This window comes from Manduca sexta, chromosome 27 (assembly GCF_014839805.1).
Source record: "Manduca sexta isolate Smith_Timp_Sample1 chromosome 27, JHU_Msex_v1.0, whole genome shotgun sequence".
NCBI lineage: Eukaryota > Metazoa > Arthropoda > Insecta > Lepidoptera > Sphingidae > Manduca > Manduca sexta.
In genome coordinates, this window is record NC_051141.1 from 6,456,777 (window position 1) to 6,482,344 (window position 25,568).

Genomic DNA, 25,568 nt, shown 5'->3' on the forward strand with positions numbered 1-25,568 from the left:
GTATTGCATACGCATTGCGCTGTTGATTACTGCCCGGTTTCATAGACCTGTTTTAAATAAGTTCTTATTAAAATTATTTTATCTTTCTTATTTAACCAATTGTTAATTTAATCTGTTTGATATCGACATAAAATATTTTTTATATCATAAATAAAAAAACCTTCGCATGACGAAGAGAGTATGTTTTAATTAATGCTAATCTTTATAGTTCCTTTTTCTATGGACAAGTATAATGAACATTGTAAACTTGATGTTAATTTCTTTTCCAGTGAACATTTTCAAAGTTTTAAAAGTAGCGTGACTTATTTGTGAAATAATTTGGTTTAGCTTAGAATAAGATTGTTCTTGTTGATATTAGTTTAACTTATTTGTATAGAAAGATAATGCTAGGATCCGAATTTTCTTTTTGATGAAGACAATGACTTTATTTAAACCCCTAAATAAAATTGTCTAGACTTTGTTTTATCTGGCTAGCTAGTATGTTTCTGAGTTAATTGCTGTTCTAGATTTGTAAAGTTTTCTGTATTTCTATAATGAATCGTATATTATTAGGCAACTTTTTAAATGTTAATCAATCCTCTTTTACTTGAACATTTATACTTGATATTTATTTGGATGATACATTAAGCTGAATAATAAAATGATTATCGAAATACAAAACAATTACATTAAGTTAAATCAATTGTAATAAAAATATAGTTTAACAATTGAGAATGTTTTAGCATATTATAAATATCAATGTTAATTATTATTTGTCACAGGTATTTTCAGACATTAAACGATAGTTTATTATTGACACACTTTAAATATTACTGGAAAAAAAAAAAAATTTACACAAGTATTTCGAATTTTACAGTGTTCAAATATATAATTATATTTTTCTCGTTCACGCCTGCGTTAAAGAATTTTCTGGGAATAAATATCCCATTGTGCATTTTTATTGCATAAAAACAGCTCATATCGTCTTAATTTAGGGCTTGGTTCGTCTGTGAGCCGAATTTTTATTTAGAGGTTTATCAATTATAGTTTATATTCCGCGCATATACTTTCACGTGTATAAAATTAGTAGGCAAGTAGGATCATAGACCTGGTATTGTACAGAAAAACAATTTCATTACGTAATTTTGTTTTGGTCTAAAACTATTTGTGTTGTGTACCAAGTGCACCTGTTTTTTATTTTTTGCAATTGAATGACGAAAAGCAATCGACCACACATAAACAGCGATGATTGATTAATTTCTTCTTCATAACCGAACTTTGACCACGGCGCGGCGGTCAATCTCAACGGAGAATAGCCAAGTACTCAAGAGATATTATATTGTACAAGTGTGTGCGCAATACACACGTGCACTCTCTGTTCCTTCACTCTCATAGTCCGGTGAGACGGCAATCCGACATGACCGGAGAGAGATCAGGCGCAGTACCAACGGTTTTACGTGCTTTTCGAGGCACGAAGGTATCACACCGCTAACTTCCTGACGCCAGGCTGCGACTGGAGTAATTTTTTAAGATGGAAAAACTCAGTCGAATCCAGGACCTCAGCACGGTAGTAACACTCGTACCGTGTACAATTACTACTACGCCACCGAGGCAGTCGAGCAAACAGCATTATATAGAAACAAACTTACATAATACTGTGTGGCACCCTCCTGCGTTCCTCAACCTGAGACATAAGATGTTATTCTTATATTGCCTAGCAATTATGTTGGTTACAATGTCCTTTGAATCGGAAAACAACAGTACGTGCACACTGCTACTTGGCGATGAAAATTCACATTGCGGTAACATACACAGAGGGCCTTTCAAATACGAGAGACCTACCGGCAGTAAGCCTATCTAGGCAGTCTATGACAGTGAAGATTTTCAAAGTAACCTCACAAATACGTAATAATTAAGCACATTATATTATATTTGTTATGTTTTTTTTTCAATACGTAATGAAATAGTAGTTGGAAAGTCAATCCAAACATAAATACTAGTATTGTTACAAGGGTGATCTCATTTAGAAAAACTATAACATATTGTATCATTTTAAGTCATCACGATACATGTTTCAATATTTTTTTCAACTCTTAGGCATGATTTTTCAGTTTTCAGATAAAGTTTTACAGTATAAAATGTCAGTTTCATCACTAAAGTAGTTTCGTTCTCTTTTAAATTGACTATAATTTAATTATGAATAACTTTTATCTGATAATCAAATTATCAGACCTTACATAGCATAATAGAGACATAATACTTTGTAAATCTAATATTGAATGTGAATGTTATTAGTACTTATCTTAAGTATTTTTGTACACAAAATGTTATATCATAAAAAATGAAATAAAAACCATATTTTCAATATGATGTTTGTCTGATTAACGATCTTATTCTTAGATCTTATTACTATCGAATTATTATGTATTGTTAATGATATAAGTACACTGTAAATAAGATGTCAGAAATATTATACTACGACGGCATAGCGGATACAGATCTGCTTGTAAGTATTTTAATACTTGAATTGCCGTCTTCTGCAATTTTAAAACCGTTTGCAAAATAATAAAACACAATAATCCTGAATCGTGAAACGCAACGAAAATCGCGAACGCCCTCTACCTCACAAGTATGAAGCAGCCGTAATATCGATTGGCACAAAAACCCAACGAGTAGGCTCTCTATTTCCATATATATTATAATTCTCTTTGGTAACAAGTCAATAGTTTTTTAGGAGCCACAATTTAAAAATTGAATTGAATTGATCAGTTTTTTTTAGTTTTTACAGAATATCCTATTGTAGAGTATTTCAATATTTAGTTTTGTTTTATTTTTTGAATTATTTACAAACGAAGATCAAAGATACTGTGTTTTATGAATTATGATTTTGGCACCCTTTTGAACATTATTCAAGGTCCTTTTAAGTGATATGAAGTAACTTAGGATTTTATTGGCTACGTAAGTATACGGTATGATCATATTTCCTTGACTATAGTAGATTGATAGAATAAATATACAAAATCATGTGATAGGTACGATTATCAGTTTTGTCATAACTTTATTAATAATTTTTAAGTAAACCGCTAGTATGTGGTAAAATTGTTATCAATTCTTGCATTCTAATGCAAACCTTTTGTAAGAAATGTAATGCATGGACAGTATTAAAAAAAATGTGGCGGCGGCTGGACAAATGTCTTCTTCATTTTTCGCTTTCACCTAACCTCGATTTCAAACGTTCATTGTGGTTCGCTTGTGAAAGGTTTTAGTTTTTCCAGCACTAATATTTCCAAAGTCAACATACTTTTCATATAAAAAGGTTTTATGCTCGTAAATCCTTACTTAGATATGAGACCAAATACTTAATATTACATTTAAGATTATGAAGTTGACCTGTTTCTTCATATTTCACACAATATTCATGACAGCATGACGTCTACCAGAAACGTCTATTTCCATAACCAGGCAGCAGTGTGCTTGGTCTATTATGTTCCGGAGGAATTGAGTAGCCAACGTAATTACTGGGCATTATGAGACTAAACAACTCACAAAACAAGCGCAGTGGAACAGAGCTACGCAGTTATTTGTATTTCAAAGTTCTGTGTGGCGTTGTTACTGTTTAAGGGCGGTTGTATCGCTTACCATCAGGCGAGCGGCATGCTCGTCTCGTCATTCAACTGCAATAAAAATTCTATTTGGCATTTTTATGAGTATCCGTTGATACATAACGCAAATAACAGTGGAGTGCGGACTATATTAATCAGCGTTACAAGGCTAATATTATTAGTTTTCAGATCAAATCAAAATTTCAGATTAAAAGCTAATAATTTATAAATACAAGGTGTTTGAAACGTTTAGGGGCAAACTAATTCATATTATAGTCTTGTCATCCTTATTAAAATTATGAATGTAATAGCGTGTTTCTTGATCGCTTCTTGGTTGGTGGTTGTATTTATTTTGGATAAAACCATACTTATCGCAGGCTGTAATTTCAGGAATAAAATGTTAGTTTTACATGTTTATTTATGACAAACACACACACATACACACACACGCACGCGCATCCATTACGCATTTATCCCAAAATTTTTATGCACAGGCCCCAATTTTAGTCAAGTGTGTGTCCTATGATGTGATAGGCGAACCTATCGCTATATCGGGCACAAATTCAGACTCCAAGCTGATACTGAGCAAATACACTTAAATATCACTGCCCATCTCGGGATTCGAACTCAGGACCTTAGACCGCTGCCTTACCGCGCATGCAGTACAACTGCGCCACCGAGGCAGTCAATGGCAAACATACGGCAGCGGATAATGCGTAGTGAACATTTCCCAATAGTCATAAAGTAAAAACTATCTCTATTTCACGAATGTTTATTACTAATTCATTACATGGTCGCATGTTGAGAACAATCCCTACGTCAGGACCGGTTATATTCCCAATTGTCACTTGAAAGCTAACGGAAAGCTAACATAGTGACTATCTTAACAGTTAATTAAACTAGCATAGCGAGACGCTTTGATTATAACTAGTTGAACACTACTACTACTGAGTTGAGGCTCGATTATTTAAACTTGCAACTGTTGCTCTCACTAATAATTTGACATCTCGATTGGATTTTACGGGATTATTATTTCAAATTAACAGACACTCGGTTGATGCATTAGTGTCTATAGCCTAATTGGGTGTGGAGAGGACTGTCGAGACGAATGTCTCCAGGTTCAAATTCTAAAGGCACCTCTGTATTTTCTAAAATGATGTGTATTTTTTTGTGAATTATAATTCTTGTTTGCTTTAATGGTGAAGGAAAAATCGTGAGGAAGCCATATTTGAGAAGTTCTCTGTAGCAATTTTGGGGGTGGGTCTACCAATCCGCATTGGGCCAGCGTGGTGGACTAAGATCTAATCCTTCTCAGAAGTAAAGAAGGTCCGTGCCCAGCAGTGCGACAGTATACCCATAAATACAGGGCTGATATTATTATGATTTATTTTCTACGCTCGGACATATTTAATGGACAATGATCTTAGGTTATCATCATTTTCTATAAAGTAAAAGGTGTACCATATGCCTGTGTTAATGATTTCTTCATCCATAAATTGAACTACAATCGGCTGTTTAGAGCGGCTAATTAGCATGGTGTGATGCGTATCTACTTTGCGCAGTTTTCTCGTGGTTCTTGAAATAATCAATCGTGAACTAAAATTTAAGTACTTAGTGGATAATGGAATTGGTTATGTAAGTAATGATTACATTATTTATACTATTTTTAAGAAAGTCGATACACAATTGTCTGTAAAACAATATAGAATAAAAATGAATTCGATTATAAAGAGCAGTATGCAGTGGTATAGGCGGTTCAGTACTAGCTTGCCGGAGGGTTTAGTACACAGTGAACTTCAATCTCGTGAAATCCACATACCGAGTTGGAATTGGCATTCTAGAAATATTTTTGCTCACTTCAGTGCGAGATCGCGCAATCGTTTCTTATATAATATTTTCAACACTATTAAAACTGCATAAAGTCCAAATTTTATTACCCGTCATCATAGGTGGACATTTTTTTGCCAGATCTGACGCAAGAGACGACTTTTGCAGGAGCGGCAATGTGATGCAAATTACATATTATATACTTAGATTAGCAATCTGTAGTTGGATGTATAATGAATACTTACTTTGCACCTTTTACTAGTGATGGCAATCAACGCTATTTCGAATTAAATTCATTAGCATGATAATTGTCATGTCTTAGCATGCTAAATAACCATGGTAATGCTAATTGCTAATATGACGTATGAATTAAATAATATGAATTTTAATTTACGAATTATATTTCGCAAATTAAAATGCACAGTGAAGAAATAGCAATTTGCGCGCAATCAACGGACTAAGTTTATGGTTGAATATTCTTACTAAACACCAAATTACCGTCTATACATTTTATTAAAATTATATGATATTAATTTGTATATTATAGAATGTAGTATAAGTACCTAGTCACCTAGCAGCATATTATTAGCCTAATATTCGGTATTTTTTCAAAAATATAAACAATTCAATGAGTCACTTCGCGCGACGCATCTCTTACGCCTTTTTATCGCTCACTCCACAACACAAAACAGGCTGCATTAGCATTGGCATTAGCATTTAGCACAGAATTTATCATTATTCCTGCGGGCGCTAAGGAGAGCGCGCATGCTTGCTTTGCTATTGCGAAGCACGCTAACGCACGAATTAATTAGCATTTCACGAAAATTATCAACAGTAAGTTTGTGAAATGCTAAATGTGATTTAGCATGCTAACAATATATGCTAATGCTAATTAATCCAACACTCCCTTTTACCAAAGGGATTCGGTAGCATGTTTTTGGCCAAGTATTTCCGATACACGTCGATGGCGTTATATAGCCGTGTAATGTGATAGAGTTGGTTTGCTGACATGAAGCGCCGCGGCGTGGCGCGTACAGAGATCGGACCTGAAGTCTCGGCTATCCTAATTTCTTCAGTTAGCGTTTGTTAGAATGCAATAAATACGTACAAAAATGGTTTGAAAGGATACTTGTCGCATTGTTGGTGTCTGTGAGCGATGAATATCACTCACCGTAAGAAGATAATGAGCTGTTAACTTCTCTATCATCATCAGCCACATGAACATAGGTTTCCAATCTCCATTCAAGGTTTCAAAAGGAACTGGTCAAAAGCCTGCACCCAGCGTGTTTTATGAGTTTTATCATTCGTCCGTCACTTTGCAATTGGATATCCAAAGCTGCGCTTTCTTTATATTTAATAATTATTTATTGAGGTAGAAATAAGTAGTGATAGATTATTCGTAGGCTAATGGATTATCTAGAGAAAGGATCAGTTTGTTCTTCAAGAAACAAATTAACTCGAAGTAAATAAAAATATTTTACTTAAACTCCCGAAGGCATTATAAAAATACATGTTAATTTATTTTAAGTACTCTAATATTGCCTAATTATATGTTAATTAATTCATATGCCATCATAATATTGCCAGATACATAATTAAACTCATATGTTTAATGCATAGATTATTATTGTATGCCCCACAGGCTTATTATAATAATAATAATTTGCTTTTCATATTAAATTGCTTCCGTCCACAGGGTAATAAGTTATTATAACAAAAATATAAGTGTAATAAAGAAAACACTATGCCGATAACCGCAACAATGGAATTGACATCAAGCATGTCTTTATTTATGGATAGAAAGGTGAGTAAAGACTTTGTTATATAGCTATATCTACAAACAACAAATTTGTTTATTTTGACTTTGAGAATGTGAAAGTAACGACAAATGGTATAATTGTTAAGCGGCATAAATATCTTATTCACGTTGGAAATATCTTATTGCAATAAACTGTTTTTGCAATAAACAAAACACCGTACATTTTTGTTATTAGATTTAGATAGATAGGTATAATTGAGAAAACTGAAGCGCAACGTAGAATATAACCAGACCAAATTTCTTTACAAAGTTATTTATTGTTTACATTTTACTTGAACTATCAAATTTAAACTTCCGTAATAGATTAAGGTAAATGTTATAAGTAACAAATCGAATTTTCATTTTAAGAAAAACAAAATCTATGGTATCATGAATTATCCCACAGCATGTGTATAGACTACTAAATTGCGCTCAGCCAGCGTGGTGGCCTAAGGCCTAATCCCTCTCAGTAGTAGAGGAGGCCGGTGCTCAGCAGTGGGCAAGTATATAATACAGGGCTGATATTATTATTATATATTATATGTGGAGTAATTACGGTTGTTAAGTGAGGTATCACGGGCTTTAAAAGGCGCAAAAACTACATAAAGAGCTCTTCGAAGTGCTTTCCACTTATGCACTCCTCATAGGACGATAATTTAGAAAAACTTTCTGTGCAGTACAAGGTATTTGTTAAATTATTTACCAATTGCCCTCATCTATTGCAATGATGATGATCCATACGACTGTAATGATGAACAAATTATCAAATACAAACCCAATAGGTACCTTATAAATTCATTGTTTAGAGACAAATACGGCTATTTGAATTAACACCACTCAAATTATCCGCCATGGCCACTCACAAAACCAAAAAGCAAACCTAATGAATTATTAAAACCTTGCCATAGTGGGCCACGTAAGTGTGTTGCGTTCGGGGTCGGTAAACAGGCCGGGATAATTATGTCCAATGTCGAGAAATAATCACCAATCGTTAATGGAAACCATAGATCGACACATAATATGGTCCTCACTCCATATCGGTTTATTTTCCGTGCCTAGAAAAAATATAAATATTAGAGATTATGAAATCGCGCGACATCTATTACGAGTGCTTGACTAGGTTGTTCAATTAGCAAATATTTCACAAAAATCAAACAGTGTTTTCCTAGTTTATTATCACCATTTAATTCATAAAAATGTTGAAGTTGTTCAAAATCTTCAAGTACAGCGAGCGCATTACTACTTCAACTTTCAATGTTTGGCATAACTTTGGAGGTCTACTCACCTTTGGATTATTTAACACATCTTCTATGCTTTTCTGATATAACTTAACTTAAATATCCGCCATTACTCTTTGTCCGTAATTACGCAACAATGCTATAGAAACACTAAAAGCCATTCTGAAATCATATAAACATTATAAAATACGAAATAATTGTAGAGGTAAACACAATAAACGATGCCTTTGCATTTCATAATCCTTTAAACAGGAAAACATTTCTGTCTGATATAAAAGATGACAAAGCTTAATTTCCCAATATAGTTAGCATGCGCGCCGATCATTGTAATTTTATAAATCAAGTTATTAATCATACGCATCCACTGTGTCAATAAAAGGCTGAATCCCTCTTGATATTTGCACGTAATTCAATTATCGTATAATGACAGTACTTGGTAATTGTTTATTCAATAATAAAAGCTCATTAACATGTCCGGTGATGTTCGCGGAATCGGTCGCGTGAAATGTTATATGATGGGAAGTGTAACGCCCCGGGATGCATACGTTTCAATGGATCGCTAATCACGTCGAAGTTATACGTTCGATGTGCGTATGTATTCGTTTTTTATCTTTGTTTGTTATGAAAGAACAATTATTTCTAAAAGCGAAAGAGAAACAGATCTTAGTGTAATAGGTACGGTTGATTTAATTAGTCCAATCGATTGTATGGAATTTTTTAATATTCTAACTGCCTATAATCTATCTTCTTCTTCTTCTTCTATCTTCTATCTATCTATACTTATAATAAATCTGTAGAGAGGTCAATTCTGTACATGAAATATATTTCCAAAATAACTATCAGGGGGTGATTAGGGATCGATACTGATGCCAAAAATGCAATTAGTAAAATTTTTGTCTGTCTGTCTGTCTGTCTGTCTTTCTGTCTGTCTGTCTGTCTGTCTGTCTGTATAACCGTTATAGAAACAAAAACTACTCGACGGATTTTAACGAAACTTGGTACAATTATTTGTCATACTCCTGTGCTGGTTATAGTATACTTTTCATCACGCTACAATTAATAGGAGCAGAGCAGTGAAGGGAAATGTTGGGAAAACGGGAGAAGTTACTCCATTTTTAAGCTTCCGTCGCGTGTGCAACCTTAATGGTTAAAGCTACGCAGAAATCATGTATGACGGAAATGTTCTCCTTAAAATTATGTAAAAATATCCCACGACAGCATATTATGTCTATCTTTTATGGTTGACTCACAATAACACGTGTAACTCCCGATAGCTTAGCAGTTCGAAGCTTTCTCATTATATTTGACTACTCTTACGTTTATAATACTCTCAGTCATCCCTAATTAAAAAAGTTAACATTATTAAATATTCCATAAAAAAGAATCATAGAAATCGGTATAGAAACACCAAAGTTATACATGAAACACGCTAATAATAAGCCATCACGCGTGAATACTGAATCATGCTATAAGCTTCCTTCGATTTCACCAGGATCCCATCATCAGACCCTGATAGGACAATCGGACCACCTGCATACCACCATACTTAAAAAAACATCCCGACAAATTGAGCACCTCCTCCATTTTTGAAGTCCGAAATCCACGCGGGCGAAGCTGCGAGCGGAAGCTAGTGCATCATAAAATTCTGTCTGCACTCTATGTCACGAAATTATAAGAATCATTGTAAGATGTAATCATTTAACGTATTATAGTTAGAATATAGTAAGTACCTTAATAAAAAAATATTTAGTTTTAAATCGATTTGTATTTAATGTCATTATATCCTGACTCCTTTAGAAAACTTCATATAATGCCAACAAATTTTTAATAACATTTTTATTAAATATTTCCTTCTTCATGTGCAGTGAGAGTTGGAATGTTTCTTGAAGAGCTCTAATGTATGTGAGGAAGTTCGCTCAATTACTTATGAGATACTCGTCGTCGATCGTCGTACTCACTTCAAACACTCAAATGTTAAGATTTGCAGTACATTTATGAGTAGTACATTTTCTTGAAGTACATATATCACTTGTATAATATTTGATTGGTGTTGAAATAAAAGTTCTTGGTGCACTGGCATCGTTCTTAGGCTGTCATGCGCGTATTTGTGGATTCTACGAAAAAATATAAAAACACTTAACTTTAGTACCCACTCTTAAGTATTATGCAGCGTCATCTCTCAATGAATAAGTCGCATTCGAAGGATAAAGATTAAATAATTATTTATTTGAAGGACCTCGTTGATTTGACTGACGTTTTTCATAAAATAAATGTTGTAACGCGTCATTATTTATTTTATCTTTACTTGGAATACATTAAGTTTATTGACCAGATATAGTCATAAAAATGTTGACAAATTACCCACATAAAAATAAAAATAATACACACATTAAAGTCATGTTTGGACGAACAAATTACAAAAAAGCCAAACTTAAAAGGACTAAGACGGAGCACGAGCTCATAACATCATGTAAGTGGTAAAAGGCATTCTGTAGCCTAATCTGGATGTTTCGAGAAGTAACCCTCTCTTTCTCTTTTTCTTATATCCATCCTATGGTTATTATATTGCCTAGAATGATAAGCCATTTATCGATTATCAGCCTTACTCATAAAAAATCGCAAAACTATGTTTAGTTAAAACCCAAATTTAACCGTTCAGCTGTAATTCATAACCTCTCATCTTGCCTCTTAATAAGGTTTAAACTAGGAAACCGGTGATGTTTTTAGCAATGCTTAATCACCTCTTAACGCTAAAATAAATTTATTAGTAAGACTGTTTGTATATAACCATCATGCATTCATTCGTGCATTTTTTTAGAAATTTCTTCACATATTGTAACTAATTAATTAGCGAGATAGTTTTACAATTCGCTGTTTACCGAAATCATAAAATAACATGACTGTATTCATGATAATAGTATCTTTTTGCGAATCAGAATATCTTTCAATACCACCTATAAATGGTTCCAATTATTCTTAACTAGAAATATTCCAAACACTTGTCTCGTTCGAAAAAAATATGCAACACCAATAATACTAGTTAATGCTTATTCACGTTATGTAACGCAGCATCCAACACGCCAATTAGTTCTGGTTACTGATATAAGTATTTTATAAGTTTCTTCAAGTCAGGCTTACATTACGCGTCACTCGCCAACTAGTTTAAAGTTCTTTTCATCATAACCTCGCAAATTGACCTTATTCTCCCCGATCAAAACTTTTGCACACATTAAACCATCACAAGTAATTACACTCATCTTTTTTGTATTTAAATGTTTAAAATAACTCAAAATATCAGTTAATAAACACAAATACTTAAAAATGTATCACCGGCCCAATCAAAACAAATAACTGGTGCTGCCAGTTCCATTGAGAGAAAATGTGGCAAAAACTTATTAATAAATACAATTATAGTGCAATACATTAAAATAATTATAATTATAGTAGTAGTAGAAGTATGGTGGTGTATTTGTAGGTGCTCGAGGTAAACCATTGCAGCGACCCATAGCGCAGGAAGTACTTAGCTTCCAAGTAGAAGCCAGGCTTTTGGGCTTCAATGAAAAAACCGCCACTGCTATAACCAATAGGATTGATTGGCATCATAATTCGCGTAAATTAACTCTTTTCTTGCTTATTGTAATTTTTTCCAAATTGATGGACGTAGATCTTAATATCTATAAAAGTAAGGTCAATTTCCTAACAATGTTTTTTTGTAGCTGCAATGGTTAACTTAGCTGGCCTTCCTGCTCTACCTCTAAACTCCACCCATGACTTTAATTTTTATATTATAAAATACACAAGTTACGCCGAAGGGGCTTTATATAATTACGATCATTGTTAATTAATTGGTGAACGTGTTAAAATTTAATAATATTGGCTGCTATTTACACGGTTGCGGCGAAGCAGAACTTAAACATGGCTATTCATATTTCATGAAACAGTTTCACGTGTATTTCAAAACTGGTTCCGTTTAAAATATATTTTGAAGTTAAATTATTTCTGCATAACTATTTTTTGAAAAATAACGACACAGAGAAGTGAAAAGTAGAAAAATCCAATACCACTGTCCGACTCGGGACTCCAGAACGGTGCGTACCTCATACGCAAAACAGCCATGCCATGGAGTGTGCCATGTTCAGAATAAACATCTTATAAATCCGCAGTTAATTTTCTAAATTTAATTGGCCAGTCTAGAGTTGCGAATTGGTGTATCGTTAGCATGTTAAAACAAACAAATCCCCGCTATAAATGTAGATCCGACTACGCCAGCACTTTAGAAGGATGTGTGGTAAATCATTTATATCGAGACTCTAATATTTTTATTTTTTACACTTCGAATGAGCCTATGTAAATTATACGCATATTTTTAGTTAATTACGTACAAATTACAAATAACATAAATGAAGCACCGAACTCATACACGACCCGATTAAAAGACCAACGCATTCCAAACCTTGTTGAAATTTAACTATTATTGGTTTCTAACAGTGTCGCCTTTTCAGGATCACAGCATCGACAGCCATTTCCGATGGAATAGCATAAAGAAATTTATTTACTTGGCGTGCACTTATTCCACGTGCCTGTATAATTTCGACATATTTTCAAAGGTGTGCGAGACAGGTATTGCGCTGTACTTTTAGCGTTTAATATTTATTTGCATCCAGAATTCATAGCGGCATTGCAATTTCGATATTCGTGCTACTTAATAATTCATTGTCATACTTGGAATCTTTTTGTTTTTTTATGATTTAACAGTGACCTTTTTAGAATGTAGATTAATAACTAGAGTAATAACTAACATTATTTTAGAGGTTGTAATATTTTGAGCGTATCTATTGGAACACCATTCAGTAAGCATGAATTGGGGCATCACAAATGTTTGAATAGCTGTACAAGTACTACGGCACTATAGCCACACGTCTGAGCCACTGGTTTGATTACCTATATGCGATTTGTAGTAAGACAAAGGCTGATCTAATATACCTGAGTGTTTGCACTCCAATACATTGTTTGTACTTCACATAGTATTGTGTACATTTCTCCATCTACACTGGTTGTTACATCCGACCATTGACTTACTAACAAATACCTCGACGTATCCAACATTGTTCGAATTGTTTGAAAAAATTCTATGACTTAATATATTGTGTAGTATAGGGTCTTGGGAAGGCTAACTTTGTATATTGTTACTGTGGCAGTTGGTAACGAACAATAAAAGATTTTGACTGTGTTACAGCTATCTTGAATGAAAGAAAATTTATTTGCTAAAATATGGTTATGATACATAGGTACTAGACCAAAATAAAATCAGAAACCCACACTGTAATACTGACGTACAAATATTTAACGCGAAAGTAAAGTAAAAATAGTATTACAAATGTCAGCTTTTAAAAAAGTGTGGGAAATAAAATAGAAAGACAATATGAGTGAATAATAAAATAAGTAGGTACTATATAAATTTAGAGTGCTTGTTACTTTGTAAAATCTAATAAATTGTTTGTACAGTGATTATAATAATATGTACTTACCTGTAAGTACGATGCTATATGTCTCATACCTATAGTTCTTACATGACGAACATTTGGGATGTTAATCAATAGTTAAAGCTATATACCATACTATATATACCTACCTATGGATGGGAATTTTTGAACCGAACCTGCAGAAAAAGTACGCTAATTACTGGAGATATGAAATTTACGCAAAGACAATTCCTTTAATTTTAAAAAGAAGTGAAACTGCATTTTGAAATTTTAAATAATCGAACCGGTTTAAATCCGCGATCAACACTGTGTTCTAATAAAGTGTATCTTATGAGCATAATATTTTACTAATCTAAAAATATTCTGGTAAACAATATTACTACATTGTATAGTAATCATTTTTAATAAAAATATCATATTTTTCTCTCTTTCATCTCATATCCTCCATGGTATGAAGTAATGAGGAGCGTGTTCTTACAAATATATATAATACATAAACTTTGAGGCAAAGGAAAGGCAATATTTTTAATTGCTTAAACAATTATGTATATTTTTAATTTTTATATGTATTGTATTTATTATATTGTATTTTGTACTTATAGTATATTGAACGCATTACACAGAGCTCACATAATTTTTGTTATGTTTTTTGCATATTTACTGATGCAAACGTAATAATATGCCTTAGTTAACATATCGCGGCCAGTTTGATAGAAAACAAAAACCTTTGACGTGTATTATATAGTCATGAACGTCCATATAAACTATTTGTTCAAAATCTGAACTTAAATGGCAACCAAAATGTCACTGTTATAAATAATTTTGACTAATATTTTTTATTAGTCAAAAAATATTTGTTGTCCAAGTAGGTCGAGTTCTTATATCATGAACGCCAGACCGTACACAACAAAAACTGGCAAAATTGACCATACTAGTCAGTTTGAATGGATTGCAGTTCAATTCAATTAAACACAGTGAATGTTCGGAACGCCAAATCTAGAACATACTAGTTTTTGTACATACTAGTTTATATATATACTACACGTAAATAAACTAGAAAGAGATGCTGATAGGAATCAAGTTGTATGGACGTTTCTGCACTGGCCCCTATCTCAATGTTGATGCAACGTTTACATACGATAACAGTGTTGCTTCTATGGAAGCTATTCTATATTCTTTAATATATGCAATGTAAACGCATATCTATTTAACTTGTTCCGTATACATTCTACACGTGGTTTCCAAGTAAGTATTTCATATATTTCTAAAAAAAGAAACTATAGTTTTGTTACTCTATTATATTTGTTTATTTCTCAACTTAATGTTAACATCAACCGCTCTACTATTGCAATTTTTAAAATACATAATTTAAGATTTTTCGACTTTGTCTCAAATTATTATTTTGTAGCCAAATTACAAAGTTAATGCGAGTTTTTATAAATTTTATCACTAACTAGTTGACCCGACAGACGGTGTTCCGTCTTAACTATGAATTTGCAGCGCGCATTCTGTCAATCGCTGACAGTTATTTCAAACAATTGACAGTTAAATAAAATTAATATTTTCGTTGTTTTCTTAAATTTTCTAATTTTCCGTGCAATTTTTTGGATTTTTTCTTTCATAAGAACCTTCTCCTGACAATAACAAACACAACAAAAAAAATTTGTAAAATCGGTCCAGCCGTTCACGCGTGATGGCGTGACCAAGGGAAATAGGGATTCATTTTTATATATATAGATATCTTTTTTTCTTTCCTTTATTGTTGTGTCGTCAGTATAAATAAAAGTGATCGTAGCTCACTTCTTTGTAGTAGTACTCCAAAACATAGTCTTTGCTCCTATCCAAAAAATAACTACCACAAATTTCTAGACCAAAAATAATAAAAAAAAAATTGAAAGTAGGTATAATATAAATGAATTGTGATATATATTATGATCTATAGCCTATAGGATATACCCAGCCGACTGCAGGCTCGACGTCGGATATCGGATGGTATTAGTGAATAACAATAGCATTCAGCTTATACATCGACCGTCTGCAGTTTTTGTTAAAAAATTTCGCCATTGAAGCCTATCTCGCCAACGTGAACGTATGAAGAAGTATTCCCAATATTTACTGTGGCGATATGCATTTAGAGTTAAGACTTAACTGAACTTGTAAGGAGTTTTATCGCGGCCAATTTGCGTTTCGGGATCAGCCAATGTCGGCCAGGCCAGGCCAGCCAGGCCAGCGTTATTGTGTCGACTGGCGAGTGATAATCATCCCTTGTCAACCGGCACCGTGCCTGGCAATGACGTTTTACAAAAAGACGCGTCATAGGCTAACAAAATTGCACATATAAACAGCGCAGTATTTACTAGTCACATACCTACACAGCCCTAGCAGCTCGCATTGATACGGCCCGAGTGAGCCCAACTGGGCCCGAGTGACTGCCGAGCTAGCAATCGTCGCCACGACAGACGTTAAATAGTGTAAATTTATTACTAACGTATGAAAGGAAACGTTTTTTTCATTCACAGTTGCAGTATAATTTGTTCATCGTCTAAAAACACAGGAAGGCATTTATTTATAAGAATACAAAAATTTAGTAAGTCGACTAGCCGCGAAACTGGTTGGGGCTTGACTCAGTGAATATCGGGCAATTACCTTGTTTTCGTCTTGCAAATATTGAGCTCGGACAACGTATCTATATAATAAAAACATCTTTACTAAGAGGTGCTTCGAGGTGTCATACGCCGCGGTCGTATAAACACTTACTTATTTATGTAATGCGACTCCATGCGATTCGACGCACGTAGATTCAGATTTCGCATTCACTCATTTTAATAGATCACCCACTTAGTTATTATCAAAATAGATGTCATTTTTAACTCTTATTTTGCCCTGCAATTTTTTTGCGATATTATGTTCTATATATTGCTTCGTATATTTTTATGCACTATTTACCTGTTTAATTATTTCTTGTTATTTTAATATAATCCCTTAATTGAAGCCTTTGGGACATAGTGTAAAGGAGTATTTTATTAAGCTGAAATAATTAATACGCACAAAGCCTGCATGCATTTATTATAATCAGTTAATTTGGGCTTACGTCAGGAGAGCCGACAGTTAAATAGAAGCCAAATTCTTTCCGCAACATGCAATGCTGGCTATACATGTTGGTCAAGCTTAGACCAACGCGAACGTAGGCAAATTAATACAAGGCAAGTGTTTAGATGTTTGGCGAGTTTGAAAAAAGCCAATGCATATGGCCAATATAAACCAGTTTTGTGCGTCTGAAGACACTTTCTGCGCTGTCATTATATATTGTGTATACGTGAAACGAGTGATTGTGAGTCGCTGCGAGTTGTGAGTTGTGACAAACTACGCGAGTTGCAAATTGTGGGTTCTATACACGTTGGCGCTTACTTACTCGGCCAACCAGGAAAGCGACATTGAGCAGTAGCAAGGCACGAAAAATATGCATTCTGTACGTTGATTTTGACCTTTACTTGGCAAGGCTCAACCAACGTGCATTGCCTATTCAAAAAAGTGCGTCACGCAACTCGTTTATGATTTGGTGTAAGGGCAGATGGAAGAAGAATTAGTAACTTATCTCTCTGAATTCTGTATCCTATCGAGTTCTCAATATCCGTGCTTGTACCTACTATTTATTTCGTGGAATAATGGTAATCGTGTTTTTAATTTCAGTAAGGATATTTGATTTCGTGTTGTGTGAAGTAACAATAGGCATGCCTTATATGTGCATGGATAGTTTTATTAAGCAGTATACAAGGAAATTAGATTGTAATAAATTTATGAACCCGCTTCTAAGAGGAATTGCTTATGGATTGTTACTACAAACTGCGTTATGGACCTTGATTGTAAGTAGACCTCTCTATTAATGTACAATTATGTTTTACCTTCGCAGCTTAGCTCTATTCCACAACATTGCAACTATTGTCAGCGTAACCGTTTGCAGAACTTCTCAAACAGAAAACGTGCTTTGAGCGTCCCACTTCCTAGGAAACTATATAAGATATTACAATATTTGTTTGATATTCAAAGTTTTCCATTTTATATTTCACTGCAAATCTCCCTTTGTATGAGGTTTTAGGAACATTTGATGTCATAAATTTTGTCATAGGAGCGACTTAAGTTAGAAATAAGGAGACAACATTGAATGGGCTGTTTTTAGAACAGAGTGCGGCATGTGAAACGAAATGAAGCAATAATAGTTGGCTTTACGTCACATTGAGTTTGAATACTATAGTCAATACCAATAACAAACATTCCAGGTGAGCGTGCATTGATGCTCACAGAATTGGATGGTTGCGTTTATCTATGAGGCATGTTATTTCAAAGCTCAAATGTAACAAACAGTCAATGGGTGCCGTTATTAATATCTAGAAAATCTACTTGGTTTAATAGCAAATACTATGCCTAGGGAAATATATCGAATTTTTGAGCGATTTTTAAATAACTGTGGCCTATATTGGGCTTAACGGCAGATCTTTTATACTCGTCAATTTAAAATTATATATGCATGCAGATAAAATCGAATCCATCATATAGTGTTACGGAAAATTAAAATATTTACGCTTCTTAAATGATGAAGCTCATGCCAGAATTATCGCATTCTGGCTATCGACATTTTTCAAATTAATTCCTGCTGCATCGATGTTATTTCCACTCGGCGTTCGAGCGTCAGTGGTAAAATTTGAGCTTTAGCGTGAATGCGGGACATCCTGTCGATATAGCAATTTTCAATTGAAAATAGGAGGTTTATTTTGAAATATTTTAACAGAAATTCCGGGTGAGATTTAAGTTATAAGTAGGCGGCGTGAAGCAAGTGGAATTATGATGGTGGAATTGAGAGGCATGCCTAACATTAAAATTTTCGTGGCGTGTACAATTGTAATACTAAATTAGATCATCCATTATTGCAAAATAATAAGAATGAAGTTTATATCTTACTTCTTATTGCTAATTGCAATGAGTGCGAATGTTTGTGAAGATCTTTGGAATTTTGTTTGATGTAAACGCGGAAATCGTTGAAAGGATTTGGATGACATATGACGTAGCCGACATCTAAGATATAAACTATTTTTACCCTGGCAAAGTATAGGTATAGTTGGGCTTTTATTTAGGTAAGACCCACCATGCAGACGGAGCGTATAACCATTTCCAAAATATAATTAAAGTTCATCCAGATTATTTTATAATTTCGCAGCATGCAGGCTATTTAGCTGACTCTATCAGGTATCTCGTGGCGAGCCTTCAAGAGGAACCATCTTGGACTAGATGTTACAAAACTGTGGATAATAATTCGAGTTGCATACCAGCCAGTGATCTCATACTTCGATGTCGACAAAGCATAATAACCAAATTCGACAGCACTTCAGCGCATTTTAATTATCTGTAAGTGGTATTTATGGCTGTCACTAGTACCTTTGTCTTTGTGTAGATAGGCTTTGTTCTCTAATGGCATGTCCGCATTGGCGAATGGCCACTGGCACTGTTACTATTATTGTATTTCAGACGCGTAATACCTCGTGCAATGAGTAATACGCTTCGTGTGGCTATGATGTACGATGAGCGAACTGCGCATGTGCATAAGGGAATGGATAGCGAACGCTAGTGATAATCTCTAAATCAGTTAGATTCAGTTTAACAAAATGAAAATTAAATTTAAAAAGATACTTTCTTTGGGTATTAAGTATGCGAATAGGTTTTTAACGCAAGAATCAAAATGGCTTGGCCGAGAATTACGAGAATAAGAAATAAATTAACTACAGCCAATACTATGCTAACGTAATTCACGACTGACTGAATATTGAAATGTTTGTTTGCAAATTGGCATTTATGTGTAGTGTTACTCGCACTGTAGAGACTACAATCTACACGTAATTGCAATTATTTTAACGGCTCGCATACCACGGATTTGGGCTGTCTTTGGCTATATTGAAACATAAGAGAGAATCGTAGTATTGAATTGCCTTTCCAAGGATGCGACAGCACCTTAAGAGGTGATGTCGACAATAAAGACAACATGCAGTTGTATAATAGACCATTATCGCAACACCCATTTTGCAATTTGTTCGTCACATTTCTAAGCAAAAGATAAATACTTATAATCTAAAAAATATAAGGCACGTGTAGTTAGATAACGGTCTCCAATCAATACGAATACATCGAATCTCTGCTTAATGGATTCGTTGTTATTCTACTGACAGTACATTATTTAATACATGTATGAGGTGTTGTTTTGGATTACTCCGGATAACTCTAATGGATATACAATCCTATGAAAGTGATATAGAGATGCACTAAAACTTTTGACGCCATTGTAATATGTGTAATGGATTTACGAATATAATATAATTTGTGTTGTTTCCAGAAAATCATTCATGTACCTCGACAGAAGTATCCTTGCTACAAGATTTTTTGTGATAGCTCTAGTTTGGATATTTAATTTTTTCTTCGCGACTGTTCAAGATGATACGCTTATAAAGGTATTCGTTCATTTATTACGCTAGTAATTTATGTATTTGACTGGTGGTAGGTCTCTCATATGTGAGAGCCCGCCTGGGTAGGTACCACCGCAACGTCTATTTCTGCCGCCAACCAGCAGTATGTAGTCACTGTTGGGAAGGACATTTAGCCAGTGTAACTACTGGACATAATAAAACTTGCTCCGCATATCTCAGGATGGCGAGCGCAGTGGAATACCAAACAATACTTTGTAATTCATGGTGTTGGATGGTGATTCTACTGTTTATGGGCGGTCGTATCGCTTGCCATCAAGGGAACAGCAAGCTCGTCTCGTCATTCAATGCAATAAAAAACAAAGGTTTACGTGTAGGAAATGTGTTTCGATAGATATGGGTCAGGATATATTGCGAATAACAATTTTGTGAATTAAAATACATTCAACGGTATAACGTAGTGACACAAATGTGTGTAGAAATCTAGAGCTCAAAATAAATCTCGTAATAATTATGTATGCCATAATGCAGCATTACAGATATAATTTTTTTTAACATGAATGAACTGTAGCGTTGTGCAAATAAGTGGGGTATTTTACGTTGTAATAAATAATTGCCAATGCTGATCCCAAAATAATGGCCAAGATGGAAGCTTTTTAAATGAGAAACTGCCAATTCTGTAGGTAGTAACTATACTTTTTTTTTTTTGTAAAAGTCATTGGGTTGGTACCCAGTTGACAAGTTATAATTTGGAATCTTCGCCAGTAACACTTAGAAATATTTGTCTCAGCAAAATCACGACACAAACATTCGACCACCTAAAGTAAATGTTCAAGAATCACGCGTATAATTGTCTTGTGATGTGGTAGTAATAAACTATATATTAAGGTGTCTTAGTAACAATATAGTCAGTGTATTTTCGAACTTCAATCGTTTCATTTATCATCTATACACCCCACATAACAGTCTCGATGTTGACTTTTCGATACAATTTCTCATTGCATCACCACTAATAGCTTCTCGAGTGTATCAAACTGACTCTTAATGTTATTTTATAATTACAGATCTTCAAAGTATCGTTCATCTGTAGAGTATTTTCAACATTGATCGCTATATTTTTCATATTAATTTCAACAAAATATTATGCCGTAACAGCCTTCGTTGAAATATTGGATATATCGGCGCCACATTCTTACGTAAGTTTATATATTTTAACAGTACTGTGGATCTTGTATCGCAAAATGTAAAAGATTTTTCTGTACCCTTTGTCTCGTTGTAACGTCATAGTCTTTATTATACACCAAAACAAGTCCGACAACAAACGTCTTCAGAAATACTTTATGCTAAAGTGATATTTATTTTAAAAACTATGTATAGGTAGAGCTTTATAGCTAATAAGTGTAAAAATTCTTTAACTATTGATTTGGATATTATATTATGTACTGGACAGACGAATAGTCACGAAAAGTGTGTAAACAGCTTAGTCGGGTGTATTCGTTACTCATATTCATGTATGAATTGTTTGCCGAGGTATTTGACGAATTATTTGGCAATGGTCTAAATTAGGTATAATGGTTTAAAACCTTTAAGTGACAAGTCACAGGCATAATATAGGATTAAAATGCAGATATTATTTTTTTATGAGTCCTAATCTAAGACAAGGATGTGTGGTTAAAGATACAAATAGAATCCTGAACTTCTATAATAACTAATATTATAGTCTAACAACCGTTTTCAACCAATAATCCAAATCTCAATCTTCAATCGGATTGCGAGAATGAACGAATTATAATAACTCATTTATGAGAACGTAAAAACAACTTTTATTCTGATTGGTAACTTTTTGGGAAAGTAAAATAAAACTACTGGGAACGGTTATTGAAAATGATGGCAGATTGTAACCTAGAGCTTACAATGTAGAATAAAAGAAGCATTTATAATCCACTGCCTCGGTGGCGTAGTTGTATTGCATGTCCGGTACAATAGCGCTCTGAGGTCCTGGGTTCGAATCCCGGGTCGGGCAAAATGATATCTGGGTTTTTCTGCTCAGTATCAGCCCGGAGTCTGGAATTTGTGCCCGATATGGCGATAGGCTCGCCCCCTATCACATCATGGGACGGAACATATTTGGCGAAAAGTGGGTGCCCTAGTTGCACCTCTGCATACCCCTTCGGGGATAAATGCGTGATGTTATGTATGTTATGTATTTATAATTCAAGTATTAGTACTGCATGTACACCACTAAATGCCTTTCTACTATGAAAAATGAAATATTAAAATTACATTTCACAAAAATTGCAATTCTTCATTCAAATTGATGTTAAAATCATTGAATATAGATATATGTTACGTTGGAGAACAGCATTTGCCGGCCACCGCAGTTAATTGCGTATGCCGCTTAACCTCTGGTTCGACGGTAATCAACCGAACGTGTGTGGTAGCTGACTGCTTCAGACATAAACGTCGGGATAAATGCTCCGATTGTCGCAAATTGTATGGCACATTGAACCGGACGGTCGAATGGCCTTGTTCAACGTTAGTTGTTGATTGATTTATTTTGATGCATCTAGCCTGTAGGCTTATTCGCTGTTATCTATGTTGCAAATTGTTTAATGTGTAAATATAAGGTATATTATTCACGTTTAATGTGATAAAATGTTTGGTAGTTTCTGAATACAGGAAAATGTGTGGCTTAATATTTATTTTTGGATAAGCCTAATATTTATAGTGGATTATTTTGCAAGATCTACCTCGACTACGAATATGATAACAAAATAGTCCACACTTATAAATGTATTAACATGTTAAAATTTAATAATTTTACAACACATCCCTTAAACAACAAGTTTATCCATAATCTAAAACAAACAACAAAATAAGCATTAACATGAACTCGTGTACATTTTTTATCCACGGTATTTTCACCACGAGCTGGAAACTAATGTAGCATTTACGAAATTTATCTCAACAAGCCATTTAGTAACGGCATAGTTTCCGCAAAATCGTTTCGTCAGTGGAAACGCTATGCGCTATTGTGGTCTTATATAGAAATGAACCAGATAATACACGGGCCACTGGTAGTTCTAATTACTGTTTGAAGCTGTAACAACTTCGTACACATGATTTTACATTTAATGCTTTAAAGTATATGGTGTAAATTACATTGCTCGTATCTGTTTTTTTTTTTTGCGAAGCAAGCTGATGAGGTGTAGCTAATTGGTGATAACGTTACTAAATATCTGAAATACCCATATACTTACCCATTTACATATACTGGGCGTCGTGAGGAAAGAGCAAGGGGATGCACGTGCACCCCTTGTACTGAACAGATCACAAAAAATAAGTCACTGAATGACAATGGGAACTGTCGAACAGGTTTGTTATGTTTTAGCATATAAAATACATCTGTGTGTCTATTTTTATCTAAAAAATAAATAAATTTAATGATGTCATGTAATACTTATAGAGTGTAGATGCAAATGCACCTCCCTGAGAGTAATTGGCGGCGCCCATGCGTATACCAAAAGGAATTTGGAAAGTATGACTGGGCTATAATGAAAAGGATTGGGAGAGGCTTTTGGATGTCTACACCAATTCGTTTGCTTTATAACAAACAATTGTACTTTTATAAATGCCATAATATTAAAAAATAATAGGGCCGTATTTATAAACCAAACTCACGTTTAAGTAGGATCTTAAGTCACTATTTAAGATACTAAACTATCTTATAAACAAAACTTAAGCTGTAATATGAATGCATATTATCAGTTTAATTGGCGCAGTTATAAATTAAACTCATTTATAAACGTAAACAATGATACCTAACCTCGACCAAGATCGAGTCTTCAAGTTGATATGACATTTATAAAATATCGACGATCTTAAGGTGCTAGCTTTAACTCAACTGAGTATAACCCGACTTCGTACTTTAGACCAAAATTAAATTAAAAACAAAAACTTATTGACGTATAAATACTATCCATATTATTTAGTAGTTCCAATTTTACTGACATGTAAATCCCTCCTAACAAAATATGTTTATCAGTCTCACTTATAACTAGTTTTAGTGTTAAGAGGTGGTTAATAATTACATAATAGCTATAAAAAACATCTCCGCTTCCTAGTTTAAACCTTATTAAGAAGCAAGATGGTGGGTTTTGACTTACAGCCGATAGAAATAATTTGTGTTTTAATTTAGCCTAGCTTTAGGATTTTTTTATAAGTAAAACTGTATGTGTATAACCCTTTAATACGTAGCCTTCGATTATTAAACGTAACAGCAAAGCGGCTGCCGCTTTAAGCTTTTACCCTGAGCTATGCAGTGGTACCAAATCACACACTCGGGCCTATTCATGAAATACGACAGTTTCGTCACGGTTTTGTACACAACTTGGCTCTGTGGTTCATATCTGTGAATTTAACCCTAACACAAATAAGTAATACACACATCACAACTTTACCCTCAAAGAGGACAGAAGAAGTGCAGCTAAAGCTACTTTTCGCTGTATTTTGTCTCATAACGTGATGGTGAGTCTATCGCCCTATAATTCTACACTCCGGGTTGATTCTGCGTAGAAATATCCAATATCACTTTGCCCGACCTGGGATCGAACCGGTGACCTCAGCACTGCAGTCGTATCATATACATCGTAAATGATTTAAAAAAATACCAAGTTAAATTAGATAAAATAACCTAGATATATTTTATTAAAGGGTTCTAATAGTACGCATAATTCATTAATATCAAGAAAATTCGTCACAAAAGTGTTACTGCTAGTTCTATTGAAATTAATTGTGCCCTATTTTCCTGAAACTCATGTCATGTCTGAAGATATAGAATAATAGGCTAGACTAAGCTCATTTGTATGGCTCAATTTTTGAATAGGAACAACACGTAAAGTCGCGTTTTATTTTAAATATCTATGCATAATCTTAAAAATTATTATATTATTATGTAGGTATATTGCAAATCGTTGAACGCAATATTTTTAATAAAGATTTCTTGTTGTTTCAATAACAGTTTGAATATTTACGTTAGAAATTCCTCGTCATCGAGGACTGAGACAGCGAGTACAATAAAAAAGTCAGACGACCTGTGTGAAGCTCAACTATAACACTCTTCCTGATACTCAATCCATGGTATTCAAATACTATAATAATATAAGTATATAGCC

At 34.0% G+C, this 25,568-nt stretch overlaps 1 protein-coding gene across 2 annotated transcripts in view; it reads left to right on the forward strand.

Annotated features, from left to right (window-relative positions):
- Positions 1–7,171: 7,171 nt before the first annotated feature.
- Positions 7,172–25,568, forward strand: part of LOC115446094 (sodium-dependent nutrient amino acid transporter 1) — a 28,014-nt gene continuing 9,617 nt past the window's right edge. The window contains exons 1-6 of one of the 2 annotated variants that reach the window (XM_037444153.1): positions 7,172–7,212; positions 12,947–13,064; positions 17,618–17,790; positions 19,140–19,327; positions 20,307–20,421; positions 21,459–21,590. In XM_037444153.1, coding sequence (XP_037300050.1) covers positions 7,189–7,212; positions 12,947–13,064; positions 17,618–17,790; positions 19,140–19,327; positions 20,307–20,421; positions 21,459–21,590 — 750 coding nt within the window. In that variant the 5' untranslated portion in view covers positions 7,172–7,188. Of the gene's footprint in view, positions 7,213–12,946; positions 13,065–17,617; positions 17,791–19,139; positions 19,328–20,306; positions 20,422–21,458; positions 21,591–25,568 lie in introns of those variants that run through there. The other variant, XM_030172656.2, reaches the window with a different exon arrangement.